We start from the raw sequence: 16,921 nt of genomic DNA, 5'->3' as shown, positions 1-16,921 counted from the left end.
AAGCTTATTGGACAAGATTGTGTTAATTGTCCACTTTAACAGAATTCAGAATCACCTAGGAGGCAAGCTTCTGGGCATTCCCATGAGGTATTATCTTTTTCTTTTAATTGAAAATAACTTTTTCCATAAAATATATTCTAAACATGGTTTTCCCTTCTTCATCTTCCAGATCCTCCCTGTCTCCCCATCCATCCAACTCCATGCTTTCTTTCTCTCTCCCTCCCCCCTCTCTAACTCTATCTCTTTCTCTCTTCAGAAAACAAATAAGCAAATAAAAAATAGACTAGAATAAAAAGAAATAAAGAATGGAAGGAAGGAAGGAAAGAAGGAAGAAAGAAAGCATAAGAAACACATATACATTAATTGATATGGGAAAACGCATCTTAAACAAGGATAGGACCATTTCTTGGGAAGGGGCTCCTGGACCATATTAAATAGAGAGAGAACAAGCTGAGTATATAGGCATGCTGCCTTTGTGTCTAGACTATAGACACATGACCTTTCCCAAAGGCTGCTGCCTTGACATTTCTGCTATCACGGACTGTGTCCGGCCGGAACTGTGAGCCCAAATAAGCCCATTCTCCCATACACTGTCAGGCAGCTTTATCATAACGGGAAAGTAACTAAGATACTGGTTAATTAATTAATAAGGAACTGTTTATAAAAAAACTCAGGTCTGATCTAAAAGGGAATAGGAAAATGTATTTTTGAGTTAAATATGAGTTACCATTTGCTAAATATAACAAAAAGAAAATAGCAGCTGTCAGTTCACAGAGGGAGCAGACACGTAATTCCCTTCAGAAATGAGGCTTATTAGAGTAAAAGAGCCTCAAGGCCATGATGGGGCCCCAAGACAGGAGAGAAAACATTAGACAAGAACAATACAATGTATGGAGCTTGGGACATGATTGGGCCTTAGAGGAAAGGGGAGACTTTCCTTTTATGTCGGGGAGGAGCTTTAATAAGAGTGTGAATAAGAGTGCTTGATGTGTGTATGTACATGATGTATGCACACACACACATACACATATTTGAACGATAGAATTTGAGCCATTATGAAAGGGATGGTGTGTGGGGAGGCCAGAGGAGCCTCTGCAGAGGGCTTCCTTGAGATTTCTCAGACTAATCTCCAGAACAAAGGAACAATCTGACATTTTATAATTTTAATCATTTTTTAGAGGTGGCAGGAAGTTTCACATCACCCGATTTAGTTCGGCATAGTATATGTGACAGGGAACATGAAGGAGGCAGGTGCTATAAATTGAGAGCCCTCAAGTCACAGCACAGATTGCTTCTTAGCGGCTTCAGGGAGAGCTGCGGAGAGGCGTGGCCTGATTCGGGTCAGGGGATCAGGTCTAAAGATGCAGGCCAATCGTGCGGGTCAATTTTATGTCAGCTCGACAAAAGCTAGAGTCATTTAGAAGAGGGAACCTTAATTGAGAAAGTGCTCCTACCAGATCGGCTTGTGGGCAAGCCCGTGGTGTATATTTTTGATTGATGATTGATGTGGAAGAGCCCCACTCACTGTGGACAGTGTTATCCCTGGTGGTCTTGGGCCCCGGCTATATAAGAAGGCAGGATGAACAAGGCAGTCAGCAGTCAAGAACTGGTATGGGTACCAGACACTCCAAGACCAAGTTCTTAGCACAAAGGAGATTTATTTGCCCCAGAGGGACAAAGGGTAGGAAATAAGAGAGGAAGATAAGAGCTGGAGAATGAGGAAGAAGGGGGAAGAACAGGGGTGTTTGCCTAGGAGGGACAAAGGACTGACTGCCTCTGGATAGAGAGGAAACAGACATGGCCCATAGGAAAATGACAGATTATAAAGGTCAAAGGGGAAACCCCTGTGTTAGGATGAGGTGTTTGATTTTGTTGGACAAGTTAATTAGATGAGCGAAAGGGGCTTCTGATTGCTGGACTTCAGCACTTTGTGATAGGTATCTTGAAAATCCCTGGTTTAGGGGTTTCTCCGCCAATGCAACCAATCAAATCCAGCTGAGTTAATAAAATAAGGTTTAATAAACAGAACAAAGCAAAACAAAACATTCCTGGGTGACTCTCTGAAGCAGGAGGAATCATATGACAGGTCCTGGGTCTTAAATACCCTGTAGGTGTGGTCTTGAGCATCCCAGGGGAGGCGCCGCCCCTTGGCAAGCTTTCTGAGGGGCGGGATTTGGAGGGGAATGAGGCAGAGCTTCCACTTAAATACTTTGATAGCTGAACCTTGGTAGTCAGCCTCAGAAGAAGGAAGTAGCCAGATAGGGGAACAGATTTTGGTGGTCAGCGTTAAGAATGTCATCTAACAGATTTTAGCAAAGAAGATGGAATGGGAGAAGGGCGAGGTCTGCTAGAGCCTCTTCAGGCAGCATTCCTCCATAGCCCCTACACTTCAGGCAGCATTCCTCCGAAGCCCCTACACTAGCACCTGCTTCAAAAGCTCCTGCCCTGGCGTCCTTTAATGATGGAGAGAGACCTGAGAGTGGTAAAGCTGGAATAAACACTTTCTTCCCAAGTTGCTTTTGGTCCTGGTGTTTTGTCCCAGGCATAGAAACTATACGTAAGGCAGAAATTGGTACTGGGCCGTGGGGTATTGCTGTGACAGATGTGACTTAGGGTCACTGTTGCTGTGATGGACACCACGACCAAAGCAACTTGGAGAGGAAAAGGTTTGTTTGGCTCATGTGTCCACATCACTGGAGAAAGCACAGGAGTTTAGGCAGACCAGGAACCTGGAGGCAGGAACTGATGCAGAGGATATGGAGATGTGCTGCTTACTGGCTTGTTCCTCATGGTTTCTCGGCCTGCTTTCTTTAGAAGCAAGGACCACCAGCCCAGCGGGTGGTGCCACCCACCATGGACTGGGCGCTCTAACATCAATCATTAAGAAAATGCCCTACTGGCTTGCCTACAGCCTGATCTTATGGTGGGAGCATTTTCTGAGTTGGGAGTTCCCTCCTCTCAGACAACTCTAGTTTGTTGACATAAAACTAGCCAAGGCACTAACCATGTACTTTTAGGAGAGGCTTGTGAGAAGATTTTGGATCTTTAAGCTGGCAGAGCTGAAGTTTTCAAAACTTAATGAACTGTTCTGTGGGAGAATGGCAGATAAAGAACTGAGAGAAATGCAAACGATGGATTGTGACTCTCCAGTGAGAGGTTTGAGAGCCTCTCCAAGACTCTATAAGGGCCACTGTATACTACTTTGAATTCAAAACTGCTAAAATGAAACCTTTGCTTTGCTGGGACAACTAATACTGGCCAGCTGAGGCTGGAGTCAGGTCTAATTAGAAGGGAGCTGCATCATGGAAGTTAAATCTTCTTGGAGTATTTCCTCAGGTTAGCACACAGACGCTGTGGTCCAGAGTGGGCCGAGGCTGCATCTCATGCTGGCAGACTGATGGTACAATCCAGGGATCAGGAAGTTTCTGAATACTGCCTCTTTACAAAGTAGGCAGCTAGACACTACAGGAAATCCGCAGGCTCTTCTACTTTTTGATCACCAGGAACAGCCAATAGCTGTATGAAAAATGATTCCTTCCTAATTTCTACATTCTAGATCTCATGCAAAAATTTCCCAGAATGCTGTACCAATTTGTTGCACAGTGATTTCCTCTGAACCGAAACCTTTCACTCTGCAGGGAGGCTCCTTAAGACTTAAGTGGACACTCAAGACATTCCTGAATCTTACGGGCTACACAAAGCCCTTCCCTCCCCCAAGGTTATGTCAGTGGTAAGGATTGCTGAGGAGACTCTTCAGCCTTTGTGCTTTGACTGATTGTACAGAGAGCCCTGAGGTTCCACCTGGAATGATTATCACTCATGCTGGGGTGAGCTTTTGGTGATCCTGTACATAACCCTTTACTCATGCTCCTTTAACCCCCCAAAATTCATTGTTTCAGATTGACGTTGTTGATATAGTTACTTTGCTCTGTTGTTGGTTTCCTGTCTAGGGCAAGTAGACAATGCATGTCTCCCCAGGAAGAATGTCACACAACACTATTATATTGGCCATCCCTTCACTTTCAGATTTGTCCACTGTCACCCAAGGTAGGGTGAGTGAAGAGAAGGTGCCAAACCAGACTATCTTTGCATAATGCTGCCTAGACCCAGACTTCTACCTACAAAAAGCTTTGGGGGCTGAGATGTTTATTTCACATATTATTTTATTCTCAGAAATTAGCACAGTATGTTTATAAATGAATGAGTAACCATTAATAGTCATTAAGGTCATCTTTTAATACAGTGACAATTTTTGGTATATAAATTTATGTCCTTAAACTAAACATTCCCAAACTGCTATTTGAGTTTGTAGATTTATTTTTTCACACTAGAGATTGAAACTAAGATGTGCAAGGCAAGCACTAAGAATGAGCTACAGACTCGCACCTCTTTCCCCTTCAAGAGGGCTGTTGTGGGATAGAAATTTGTTTAACTCTGTAAGGGGGTATTACATTTGTGCTGAAGAATAACTGCTTAACCATGTAAAAATGAGTTGCATGTTTTCATGCTGCATTTGTTTAATCATGTAAAGATGTGTTGCTTTTGTTTATGTTGCATTTGTTTAACTATGGAAAGATGTGTTGCTGCTTTACCTTGCCTGCCTAAGGCACCTGATTAGTTTAATAAACCTAGAGAGGCCTCACATGACAAGCAGGGCTTTAGTCTTTCTTTTTTTATCCTGTCACTCTGGTATCTTCTAGGATGTCTTAGAATGTGTTCTGAGTTCAGGGCTAACACTGGTGAAGAGAAGTAGATTATAAGGGTGGGACTGTTGTGGAAGAGAATATTTGTTTAACTAACTAAAGATGTGTTACATTTATGTTGCAGAATAATTGTTTAACTATTAACTATGTAAAGATGTGTTGCATTTGTTTAAGCTGCATTTGTTTAATTATGTAAAGCTGTGTTGCTTTTGTTTATGCTGCATTTAATTATATAAAGATGTGTTGCTCTTTCACCTTAACTGCCTAAAGCACCTGATTAGTCTAACAAAAAAAAAATTGAATAGCCAATAGCTAGGCAGAGTAGGGATAGGCGGAGCTGGTGGGCAAAGAGAAAAGGGGAGCCAGCCAGCCAGTCAGGGGCTAGCCAGGCAGACATGTAGGAAGCAGGAAAGCAGGATGGACAGTATACATAGATAAGGTAAACAATCCTCAGGGCAGCACAGAATTAATAGAAATGGGTTAATTTAAGTAAAAGGGGAAACAAGCTAGGTAGAAACAACCCTAAGCTAAGGTTGAACATTCATAATTAATAAGTTTCTGTGTCATGATTTGGGGACTGGTGGTTCAAAAACGTCGCTGCAGGGGACCATGTCCAGAAAAGGAGCCTGCGGTTCTCTGGTGACTGGATTTCTGAACTATGCATATTGGGATTCCAATCATAGCTTCTTGTAGTCAATACTACAAAAACTACTGTGAGCCCCTGGACCAGAACGGTTGCTAAGAGCAGTTTTCCATGCTGAATGGAAGTTCTCATTCCCATTCTTCACAATCATGGCCCCAAAGAGAACTCCCTTCTCTCTCCAACATTCTAACTCTTAAACAGTTGAGGTATGGGAATGATGTGGGTCTGGGGTTGAAGGAGATAAGAGGCAACATGTTCACGACTTTGAAGCCATGAGAAGAAGGATCCTGCTGGCCCCATGCCAAATTCCCTGTCATCATAGAGGAAACTCTTTCCCAGAACAATTAAAGAACCTAATGCCTACTGTAAGAAGTCATACTGCTCTGGATAATAGAACAGCTATGGAAGAGAGAACAAAAAATTGAGGAGAAACCATAAAGTGAGTATTTCGGCAAACTTCTATAAATGAACAAAGACCAAAATTAAAAATACAAATAAATGACATTGTCATTGAAGGTCTGGTAGACACAGGTGCAGATGTAACAATAATTTCATTAGAATCTTGGTATCCAAATTGGCCTCTTCGGTACATAAATGTTCAGCTCTTAGGAATCAGAACTTTATCTCAGATAAAGCAGAGCATGAGATGGGATGAATGTATAGGGCTAGAAGGACAGAGAGGAATATTAAAGCCGTATGTAGCTAACATAGCAATGAATTTGTGGGGACATGATTTGTTACAGCAATGGAATACTCAGATTAATATTCCCCTAATTTTAGAAACAAACCACAAATTATATGTTTCTGGAAGAAAATACTAGACGGTTTTATAAAGAACAGTCTTTATAAAGAACAGCCACCAAACATTCAGGTTGTATAAGAACAGGGCACAACAGTTGCCGATCTTTCAAAGGCACCAATAGTCTTACTTTTAAGAGTTGACAGACAAACCTGTATGGGTTAAGCAATGGCTCAGCATATTGAAGAATCAACCAGCCTTTGGAATTCTCCTGTATTTGTTGTTAAAAGAAATCTGGAAAATGGAGAATGGTAGCAGATTTAAGAACTGTTAGTAACGTGATTCAGCCAATGGGTTCATTACAGTATGGAATTCCTTTGCCTTCTCTATTACCTAAGGAGGGTCACATAATTATTTATTTAAAAGATTATTTCTTCACTATACCTTTACAAGAAAAAAAGAAAAATTTGCCTTCACAGTTTCTACTGATAATAATTCTCAGCCTACTAGGAGATATCAATGGAAGGTTCTCCTAAAGGGAATGTTAAATAACCTCACCCTGTGTCAATATTTTGTGAGTCAATCATTGGAAATGATATGTAAGCAATTTCCTGAATCTATAGTTTACCATTACATGGATGACATATGACTCAAATGTAGACTCCTTAGAAGGAATGTTTGAGAAGCAAAGAAAAATTTGCCTTATTGGAGATTACAAATTGCTCCTGAAAAAATACAAAGAGGAGATTCTATTAATTATTTAGGCTATAAAATAGGGTTACAGACAATTAGACCATAAAAGGTGCAAATTAGGAGAGTCGACTGTAGACTCTTAATGGCTTCCAAAGATTGCCAGAAGACATTGGGATAAAACCTGATGAACTAATTTATTTAAACAAGACCTTAGGTGGTGACAATGAGTTAGATAGACCCAGGGAATCATCAAAGGAAGCTGAGAGAGAATTGACTTTGATTGAAGAGAAATTACAGAAAACATGTGGATCATGTGGATCCAAATCTTAACTACATTCTGGTCATATTACCCTCCAAACATTCCCCTACAGGAATTTTAATGCGAGGAAAAATAATACCTTTGAATGGATCTTTTTGCCACATAAACCAAGTAAAAAATTAAAAACTTATGAGGAAAAGGTCTCTGAGTTAATTATAAAAGGAAAATTGAGACTTCATCAATTAGCAGGAATAGATCCAGCAAAAATTATAGTACCTCTCAATATAATGAAATTAACAAATTATTGGAAGAAAGTGAATCCTGAGAAAGAACTTGCAGTAATTTTGGGGGAGAGAGTAACAACAATTTAACAACAAATATCCCCAATGCAAGAGAATTCGATGTATAAAGAGAGCCAATTGGATCCTTCCTCCCCTTGTATGGGACATGTCAATAACTGGAGTCCCTTCATTCTAAAATGATGCAAATAAATCAGGAAAGGCAGGTTATAAATCAGAAATTTTAAGTAAAATGGAAGAAAGCCCTTATGAGTCTGTCCAAAAGTCATAATTATATTCTATTCTCTTGGCACTAAGTAATTTTTATAAAACCTGAACATAGCTACCTAATGTGGGATGTCCTTCTGTATATGTGCTATTTTTATTGGTTGAAGAATAAAACTGTTTCAGCCAATGGTTTGGCAAAGTAAATCCAGGTAGGAGATCCAAACAGAGATTTTTACAGAGAGTAGGAGGAGTCAAAGAGATGTCATGTAGTTGCCAAAGGAGAAAGATGCAAGAACATTACTGGTAAACCACATCCTCTTGGTGATAAACAGATTAATAGAAATAAGTTAATTTAAGATGTAAGAGCTAACTAGGAATATGCCTGAGCTATTGACCAAACAGTGTTGTAATTAATATAGTTTCTTTGTGATTATTCAGGTCTGGGTAGTTGGGAAACAAAGGCACAGTCTCTGTCTACAAATAGCACACAAACTTTTGGCAAGAATTTCCACATAAAGCCTGAGAAAGCTTAAAAAAAAGGATTCTAGACAGAAAAGAAGAGAGTCAAGCATGGCATCTTGGTAGCAGCATTGTCTCAAATGGGCTCTGTTTGCTAGAGGCAAGCAGAGGTGCTGCTCCTTTAAGAAAGGCTTCCTGACTCAGCATTAGTGACAAAAATCTTGCAGCTCTTTTAAAAGGTCCTGCCACCAAACACTTAAATGGTATTCATGAGCAGCCAGAGGAGGCTTCTTGGTGGTGGCATAGACCTGGAAACTCCATAGAGTTGTGACAATAAACATGGCTCCCGCCAGTACCTCTGCTGTAAAGCTAGACTCTCAAAAAGCTAAGGAATGGGGTGGAGTCAGCTGCCAAAGCTGAAGCTTTAATCCTACCATACTGCTTAGTAGAATAAAGACTTTTGAGGTCAGAAAAAGATAAATACATAAAGACAGATTCAGATGGGAAAAAAAAACTCTAGATGTCTTACAGTGTATTTTAAAATATATGTAGACGAGAGAAAAAAGAAAAATGATAAAGCCCTTAAAAAAGAAATAGAGAAGCCAGGAGTGGTGGCACACACCTTTAATCCTAGCACTTGGGAGACTGGAGCAGGTGGATCTCTGTGTAGCCTGGTCTACAGAGTGAGATCCAGGTCAGCCAAAGATACACAGAGAAATCCTGTCTCAAAAACACAAAGATTAAAAAATAAAAATAAAAGAAATAGGTTTTTTTTTTTAAAAAAAGGAGCCACGTAAAGATGGAAAATATACAAAGGGTCTGAACTATGTATATTATTGTGTTTTCTTTGAATTTTTTCACTGTGAATGAGCTAACTACAAAGAGACATTTCATTATATGGACTACTAAGCTAAACCAACATATATATTTTAAAGGTTTCTTGACTTCAAAATTTTAGTATAAGGCTATGTTACTTTGGAAAAGAGGTTTTGCTTTTGCTTCCACAGAGGATGGAAACCTGTGGATTCCTTCCAGGCTAATGTAGTTTGATGGAACAAGAACCCCAAAAGATCTCCATGAATGCTAAAAAATGTATCACCTAGCAAGCAATGGAAGCAGTTTGGAGAAAACTATGCCCAAATTCCCAAAATGATTGTTTATAAACATTTATTTCATTTTAAAAGGGTTAGTTATAAATGGTTAATGGTCACAGTCAATTTCTAAAAAAAAAAGAAAGAAAGAAAGAAGAGAAAGAAAGAAGGGGGATATGTTATAGAGATAAATAATTTACATTAGTATGGATTTTAGTCTATTGATACAAATTTAAGGTCAATTTTGTTACACTCTGTGTGTGTATATATAAACAAGAGAAGAAATATATTTATTCAAGTACAAGATAAAATCAGGAATAAGCATCATCCCATATACATAACACACATCCAATCCCTATACATTTCTGCCAGGTCCTCTAATACCAGGTAATGCAGAAATTGATCAATTATTGATTGGAAATGTGCTTACGGCCTCAGAATTTAATAAAAAAAAACATTATATCAATAGCAAAGGTTTAAAAGGACCTTTCCATTAAATGGCAACAAACCAAAGAGATTATAAAGAAATGTCCTACTTATTCTTTATACAACCAAACACCAGTACCTACAGGACGTAACCCAAAGGATACTCAAAGGTATAAAATCTGGCAGATGGATGTGTTCCATTTTGTAGAATTTGGAGAACTAAAATATGTTCATGACACCATTGATACCCATTCAGGTTTTCAATGGGCAATGGCTTTGAGTTCGGAAAAGGCTGTTTCACTAATCACACATTGGGTAGAAGTTATAGCCATCCTGGGTATACTTGCACAAATAAAGACAATGCTCCAGCATATGTCTCTAAGTAAATGAAAGAGTTTTTTGCTTATTATAATATAAAGCATATTACAGGTATATTGGACAGTTCTACAGGACAGGCAGTTATAGAAAGATCAAATCAAACTCTAAAGGATATGTTAAATAAACAGAAAGGGATGATAAATACGCCCAGAAATAGATTGCATAATGCTTTATTAACTTTGAATTTTCTAAACACTAATGAGAAAGGAACAGCTGTGGAGAGACAATGGATAGAAAAAACTACAGAATTAAATCAGCTGATATACTTTAAAGTTGTACTGACCTCAGAATGGAAACTGGAACATGCTATGTTGGGGAAGGGGTTTTGCTTTTGTTTCCACAGAAGAAAAGCTATGGATACCATCGAAATTGATAAAGATTCAATTTGAACAAGAGACACTTCATAAGTATCATGGCCTTTTAATCTGAACTAACCTATAAAACTAAAAAAAGCTTTTCATTTGATCAGTTATAACTTGCCAAAAGAGAATCTCCCCAAAGTTAGGATTGGGAAGGGTTTTGTTTCTGTCTTTTCAGGACAATAAAGGTATCCAGCTGAGGAATCTGAAGACCACTGGACAAATGAGACAGCTGCAGAAAAAGGACAAATCATCCAAAAGGGTAAAATTTCATAAATCTTCCCAAATGTTTGTTTCTGCTATTTTCTACAGACATATAATGCAAATGGTCTTTTTGTAGTCCCAGTCCAACTAAAGATTAAAGCTGGCTTTGGAGTTGGAGTGCAACTCTCTCCTCTAAACCCAAGCATGCTTATTAAAGTGAAATTCAAAAATCTCTGTCTCATGTCAGAAGAGCCACCTGATATGGGACAGAAGAAAAACAAAAATTTAACAACTATTTTATTGCTACTAATTTCCTAATCCTTTGGTTTTGTATTGACCCTTTGAAAGCTTTTCTTAAGGTATAAGATTTACAATATATATATATATATATATATATATATATATATAACATTTTGTCATGATATTAATGGTCATATAGAGTACCAACTAGTTCTAGAAAAAGGTTTTACCTACCTCCTGTACAAGATTTGGGGTTTGAGTCTCTCTCTATCAGTTTTCTGCAGTGAACCATGATCACATCTAATAGCAACTTTTGAAAACTCAAAAAGGAGGATGGGACCCCACAATGACGATTCCTCCAGGACTATTATAACACCACTAAGCTAAAAAACATCACCTAAAGATCGGCTTTAGACTACAAACTGCTCAGAACAATGTTGAGATGGCTATAGCCGAGATGATCCAGCCTCACAGACGATTCTTGTCAGGACTTGAGACAAGCCCAGCACTTTCCCATTATACAGAGACTGGATAACAGATGATACAGCTACCTCTCCCAGGACTTGACAATTAATCCAAATTTTCCTTTTCAGGATCCCCTAAAGATACCATCACCCCCAGATAGCATGAAGCAAATTTAAGAATATGAGGTCTGTTGGGACTAATGAGTCCCGGCCTTCAGCTGCTCTTCCCTGTCTAGAACCTTCTAATGGAAGTTATTAAAAGCTGTGCGTACCTTAGAGGATCAGGGGATGAGATTTTCACCTGTTGGACATTGACTATAGTGTATTTAAGCCTCCAAGGTGCTAATAAAGGGGGGGCTTTTGGTACCAGTGATTGAAGGTCTGTGTGTCGGTCTGTCTCTGCGTGAGTATTCTCAACCTCCAGCCCCTTTCTCGAAGCTCGTGAACTGAGGTCTAGTGCATACAGCGCAGACCGGGGCCGCAGTGTGTGGTAGAAGTCCACATTCCCAAGATGTGGGATGGGTGGGTTTTGGTCATTCAATGGATTATTTATAATTGTCATTGTTTAGGGGGTTAGTTACAAGTTATTAGTGGTAATGGCCAGGAAAAAAGTTAAACAAAGGAAATTAGATTCAAGGTTCTTGTTTTGAAAAGAAAAAAAGGGGATATAGATATGATAGAATAAAAGGGTAGATTATTGAAGCTATTTTTTAAAAGTTTTACATTGGATTGGATTTTTGTATATTGTATACAAATTTTGTATATTGAGATTTTGTTAGAATATATTGTACAAACATTTCTACTCTTGTTGAAGGTATTGTACCTACATAACTTATTTAACAATGTAGTCATTGAAAATTATTATTACCAATTGTTTAGGATAATAAGGAAGTGCAGGTTAGTAATCACCTAGTATAATCAAACTTGTCACATTAGATATGTTTTTAAGGTCAAACAAAGATGGATTTTAGATAGACAGGTTATCTGCAAACACTTCAGAGAGCTATAGAATATGGCATTTAAGATGTTTTAATAAACTAGGTTCTTTTTTTTTTTTTTGACAATGAGACATGTTTACTCCTGGAAGCACCAATCTACTTCAGAGAAGATAATGGGCATCAAAGAAATTCCATTCTCATTTTCAAAGAGAAAAACTCTTTGAAATTCCATACAAAGAGTTTTTCTTTGTGGCAAAAGTAAGCAGCTGGGCAAGAAAATGCCCTTCTCTCGACTGCCACAGAAACGTCTGTTGGATATGCTAGGCCTGTAGGCCAAAGAAGGATGCCCCAAGCTTGTAGAGGAACTCTGGGCGACTGCCCAGCCAGCCAGCTATTTCTGTCATTACATTTGTGGACGTTGCTTGCTTGTACTTCCTGCTTACTCAGTTAATATTATTTCCTTCTTGGGTCTCTGAGGGAGTTGAAGACTAGATATAGTTTTTCTTGTTTACCAGTGAAAGCAAGTTAAGATAAAAAGTAATTAGGTACAAGACTTTGGACTCACCAAGATAGGGAAGATATGCAGCATTTGCTCTGAATTTGTCAAACAAATGGATGACACATTGTTGTACTTATTGTCTGTATATATTGTACATAGTTATTTTACATACCGTATATAGTTTTTCTTAAATTAGTTATAGCCTTCTTTTATAGACAAAAAGGGGAATATAGTGATATTTTATTTATGTTTTAATAAATAAAGCTTGCCTAAAGATCAGAAGGGCAAAGCTAAGTCACTAGAGGTCAGGCAGTGGTGGCACACACCTTTAATCCCAAGATTTGGGAGACAGAGGCAGAAGAATCTCTGTGAGTTCAAGGTCACTCTGGGCTACACAAGATCAATGCAGAAACAAATACAAGTGGTGGTGGCTCACACCTTTAATCCCAGTCCTAGAAGGAATATAAAATGGGAGAAGAGAGAGGCTCTGTCTGTTTAACCTGCTTAATCTGCAGTCACCCAGCCTTAGTATAGGTAAGACTTCTCTAGTGGCTTGGCTGTTTTGCTTTTCTTGTTTTTAGGTTGAACCCCAATATGTGTCTCTGGCTTTTTATTATTAGTGCTACAGTTAAGATAGTAGGTCTAGTGATTATCTGCTCTAATGTGAGAAGGCAGCTTTCAGCTTCGTTAAGGCAGCCTTCCATGCTCATCTGTGCCATGTGCTTAAGACACATACACAGGTATGGGTAAAATATTTACACTCTTGCATTGTAACGGAGCCAAAGATCAATAGTAAGTAGCATAAACAGAACCCAATCATAGCTATTTATTGAGTGCTAATTATGTATGTGCTATGCTCAGGTATTCAACTCAAACTTTGGGTTGTGTTTTTTAAAGTACTAGTGATAGAAACACACCAAGAAATTCTTTAATTACTTACTCCTGCTTGGAGTAAGTTTCTTCTACCCAGCTTGAGAAGCCAGAGCTCTTTATTAGACATCGTCTGAGTCATGCCTTTCAGATTTGCTCCAGGTGACATTGCTTTTATGGAACAATAGTCTACTCCAGGAGTGTCTAATTCATTTCTGAAATCTCAGAAGCTGATCTGTGAGCTGTCATGATGCTCTCTGAATGATATAACCAACAGAACTCCAGACTTGAGGAGAACTGAGGCTTACTGAGCCATTTCCCTAAGCAGGTACTTCATGAAAGTAAGTAGATTCATGGAATTTTCATGACCTGGTGAGGTAGACTGCACGTTTCACAGATGAAGCAACTGAGACCCAGAAGAGGTGACGGCCACACAAACTTGGACACTTAGAAACTGAGGTTGGGTCACTTGACATTCTTCCTCTTTAGCCTCTTATTCTATACAGACCCAGTTCTAGATGCAGCAGAACTGGAGGGCAGGGAAAAGGAGTTTGCCGTTAAGGATGAAAGTGGACTGTCACAAAGGAGCTAGTTGGTCCTTGAAACAGAAAACGCCATCCTCAACCTTAAAAGGATTAGTTCATGCCTCTCATGAAACTGTTCAGACTGTATCTGCTTGGACATAATCATCTGATTAGTGATTATGCAATGCTGTGGAAAACCTCCCAACTCTTATATACACTAATTTTAGCAATAGAAATACATTTGGGTGGGCAATCTGCTTCTATGTCAGGCAAAAAGGCCGCGTAATCTCAAAAGTTCAGAAGTCTTCACTATTCTTCCAGAGAGAACTGAGGAAGTGTGGGGGGGGCATGTGGGGAGGAATGAGTGAGGAGAAATTTTGAGGGAAGGCATTAAGGACTACGAAAAGGCCAGATGACAAATCTCGGGCCTTGGCCCATACCTAGAAATACCATAAAGCATCCTGAACTCAAAAGTTTGTTTCTTTGTTTTGACCTCATTCTCCACCATCTTTACTTTGTGAACAGTAAAGATAGTTACTAAGTGATAATAGTTCTTTGAATGGGATCCTATACCCAGAGTTTATGTAACAATCCCAAATTCAAATTCTTTGGTCCTTTAGCTAGAACATAGCCCTCTGGTCTACCTTCAACCTCTTCTACTATAGTACTCAATAGGAACTTTGCCTGGCTTGTAAGTCCTCTTCCTCTGGGAAAAAAAAAAATGTTGCTTTTGTTATGGTTAACCTATCTCAAAGCAGCTGGGTTGGGGTTATGTGGCTCTGGATACCTAAAAACTTCCCTTTAGCTAATGAACATTCTGAATGTAACCTCACAGAATAGAACCTTTTTTTTTTTAAATCTTGTCTCTTTGAAGGTAGTAGTCACGGCTCTAGTGCTATGTTCTAGCATGGGGTTACTGTCTCGATCCAAATGGCAATTGTGAGTGCTATTATTAGCCCTTAATTAAACCACCTTAGGGATGCAGAAGAGGTTTGTTTAGAAAAAAAATCCTGGTTCCTTCAGGCTTCTCAGGGCTGGACCAACCCTGGAGATAAAATTTGGATTAAAATTGAAGCCAGGGATATCTGCAGAAGCTCCTATCTTGGTAATCCATTGGTGTTAGACAAGGTTGGGAGTTATGGGCAAAGGCCTCGCCACATTACAGGCAGATGTAAGTCTCCTTGCTACTGTGCATCACTTGGTAGAAGAACAAGTGGGAAACCTGCCTGAAGCTCCTGGCACACTTGCTGCAAATGTGAGGTCTTTGGCCTGTGTGGATATGCTGGTGATGTCCACAAAATACTAGCTGCCACCAGGACACTTGTAGGGCTTTGCGCCCATGTATGAACATTAATAGAACTGTGGTGTAAGATTTTGCCACACTCTGGAAAGGTCGGTCATTTGCTCAAGTGGATGCGCTGGTGTTCAGTGAACATGGTGCTCTCACTGAAGCCACGTCCACACTCCAGACACCTGAAAGGCGGTTCTCCATTGTGAGTGCGCTGGTGCCTCAGGCAGTTAGAGCTGTTGGTGAAGTTCTTGCCACACTCGCAGCAATTGTAGGGTTTCTCCCCCGTGTGTGAACGCTGGTGTTCCAGCAGATAGGAACTGCGCCCAAAACTGTCTCCACACCAGACACAGAAGTAGGGTTTCTCACCCGTGTGACAGCGCTGGTGCTGTAAAAGGTTAGAGCTCAGGCTGAAACTCTTGCCACAGTGTCCACAGCGGTAGGGTTTCTCGCCAGTGTGAGTGCGCTGGTGCTGGATGAGGTTGGAGCTAACCCTGAAAGCCTTACCACACTCAGCACAAGCATAGGGCTTCTCCCCAGTGTGTACCCGCTGGTGCTTCGCTAGATCTGCACTGCGGCCAAAAGCCTCTCCGCACTCCATGCACTTATGAGGCCGGAGACCTGAATGAGAACGCCGATGTTTAGTGAGATTAGAGCTGAGGCTGAAGCAACGGCCACATTCTGGGCAGGGGTAAGGTTTTTCACCAGTGTGCACCCTGTAGTGCTTAACCAGATCTGAGCCACGCCGGAAGCTTTTGTCACACTCTGGACAGTTGAAAGGTCGGTCACACCCATGGCTGCTTTGATGGTGAATGAGGTCAGAGAGGCTCGCCACAGTTAGCCCACAATTCCGGCACCTGAAAGCTTTGGGGACTGCAGGATCATTGGTTTTGGCAAAGGCTTCTTCCTCAGCGCCTGAGCCTGACCTACATAGGTACTGCTGGACCAGCAACTTTTCCCCAGCGGCTTTCTCCGGCCGCGCCAGGAGAGGGCGCTCATGCAGCTCAGCCTCGCGATCGCGGAGCGACTCGAGGGTTCCCGGGAATTTTGACGTCCTGTTTCCCAGTAGCTTTGTCCCATCTGGATTCTCCCTACCTGCCTCTGGCGCCGCAAGCTCCATTGCGGGAGAAAAGTGCTCGGTTTCCGAAATGCCACCCGCTTAGCTCGTCAGTATAGCTGGAGAAAAGAGGCATTTGGGGCTCGGAGGCCAGCACCGGAAACGGAAAAGTCTTCAAATCCGAGCTGCTCTAGGAAGCAGCAGCGAACTTTCTCGGTAGGTTTAACTCTCTCATTCACTTAACGAGGGCTTGGAGTTCTGAGGCGATCAGCCCAGTTCTCGATCACCGCGCTTAAGGGTTGCCAATAAAATCTGAATGAGGAAAGGCGGTCGCTGACAAGGACGTACCGGGAGCGGAGTCGCTAAGTCACGTTGAACAGCACAGATTCCATAGCGGGCCGTCTGGCTCTAGAAGCAACAGCTCACTCCTAAGCCCTGGGAAGAGTGTCTCACCCACTTTAAACCGACTACATATCCCAGCATGCACCGCACGCGCCTCTTGCTTTCACCCAGATAAATACCATTCTCGCCATGTCTTCTGCGACTGTGCAAGTACCCAAGTTCCAGACTCTAGAACTTCA

The 16,921-nt window shown here is 40.6% G+C and overlaps 1 protein-coding gene across 1 annotated transcript; it reads right to left on the bottom strand.

The window, feature by feature from the left end:
- Positions 1-12,839: 12,839 nt before the first annotated feature.
- LOC125413581 (uncharacterized) lies at positions 12,840-16,403 on the bottom strand. The gene has a single exon (XM_048455086.3). It carries the CDS (start codon positions 16,401-16,403, stop codon positions 15,393-15,395), a length of 1,011 nt encoding a protein of 336 aa, XP_048311043.3. The 3' UTR covers positions 12,840-15,392.
- Positions 16,404-16,921: the final 518 nt, after the last annotated feature.

Source organism: Myodes glareolus, chromosome 7, assembly GCF_982192425.1.
Source record: "Myodes glareolus chromosome 7, mMyoGla1.1, whole genome shotgun sequence".
In the NCBI taxonomy this organism is placed as follows: domain Eukaryota; kingdom Metazoa; phylum Chordata; class Mammalia; order Rodentia; family Cricetidae; genus Myodes; species Myodes glareolus.
Note: the sequence above shows the minus strand (reverse complement) of the source record. Positions and strands in the feature narration are given on the sequence as shown.

What these genes read in the sequence shown, in the direction of transcription:
- LOC125413581 (XM_048455086.3), bottom strand. Translation starts at nt 16,403, where the DNA reads ATGGAGCTTGCGGCGCCAGAGGCAGGTAGGGAGAATCCAGATGGGACA.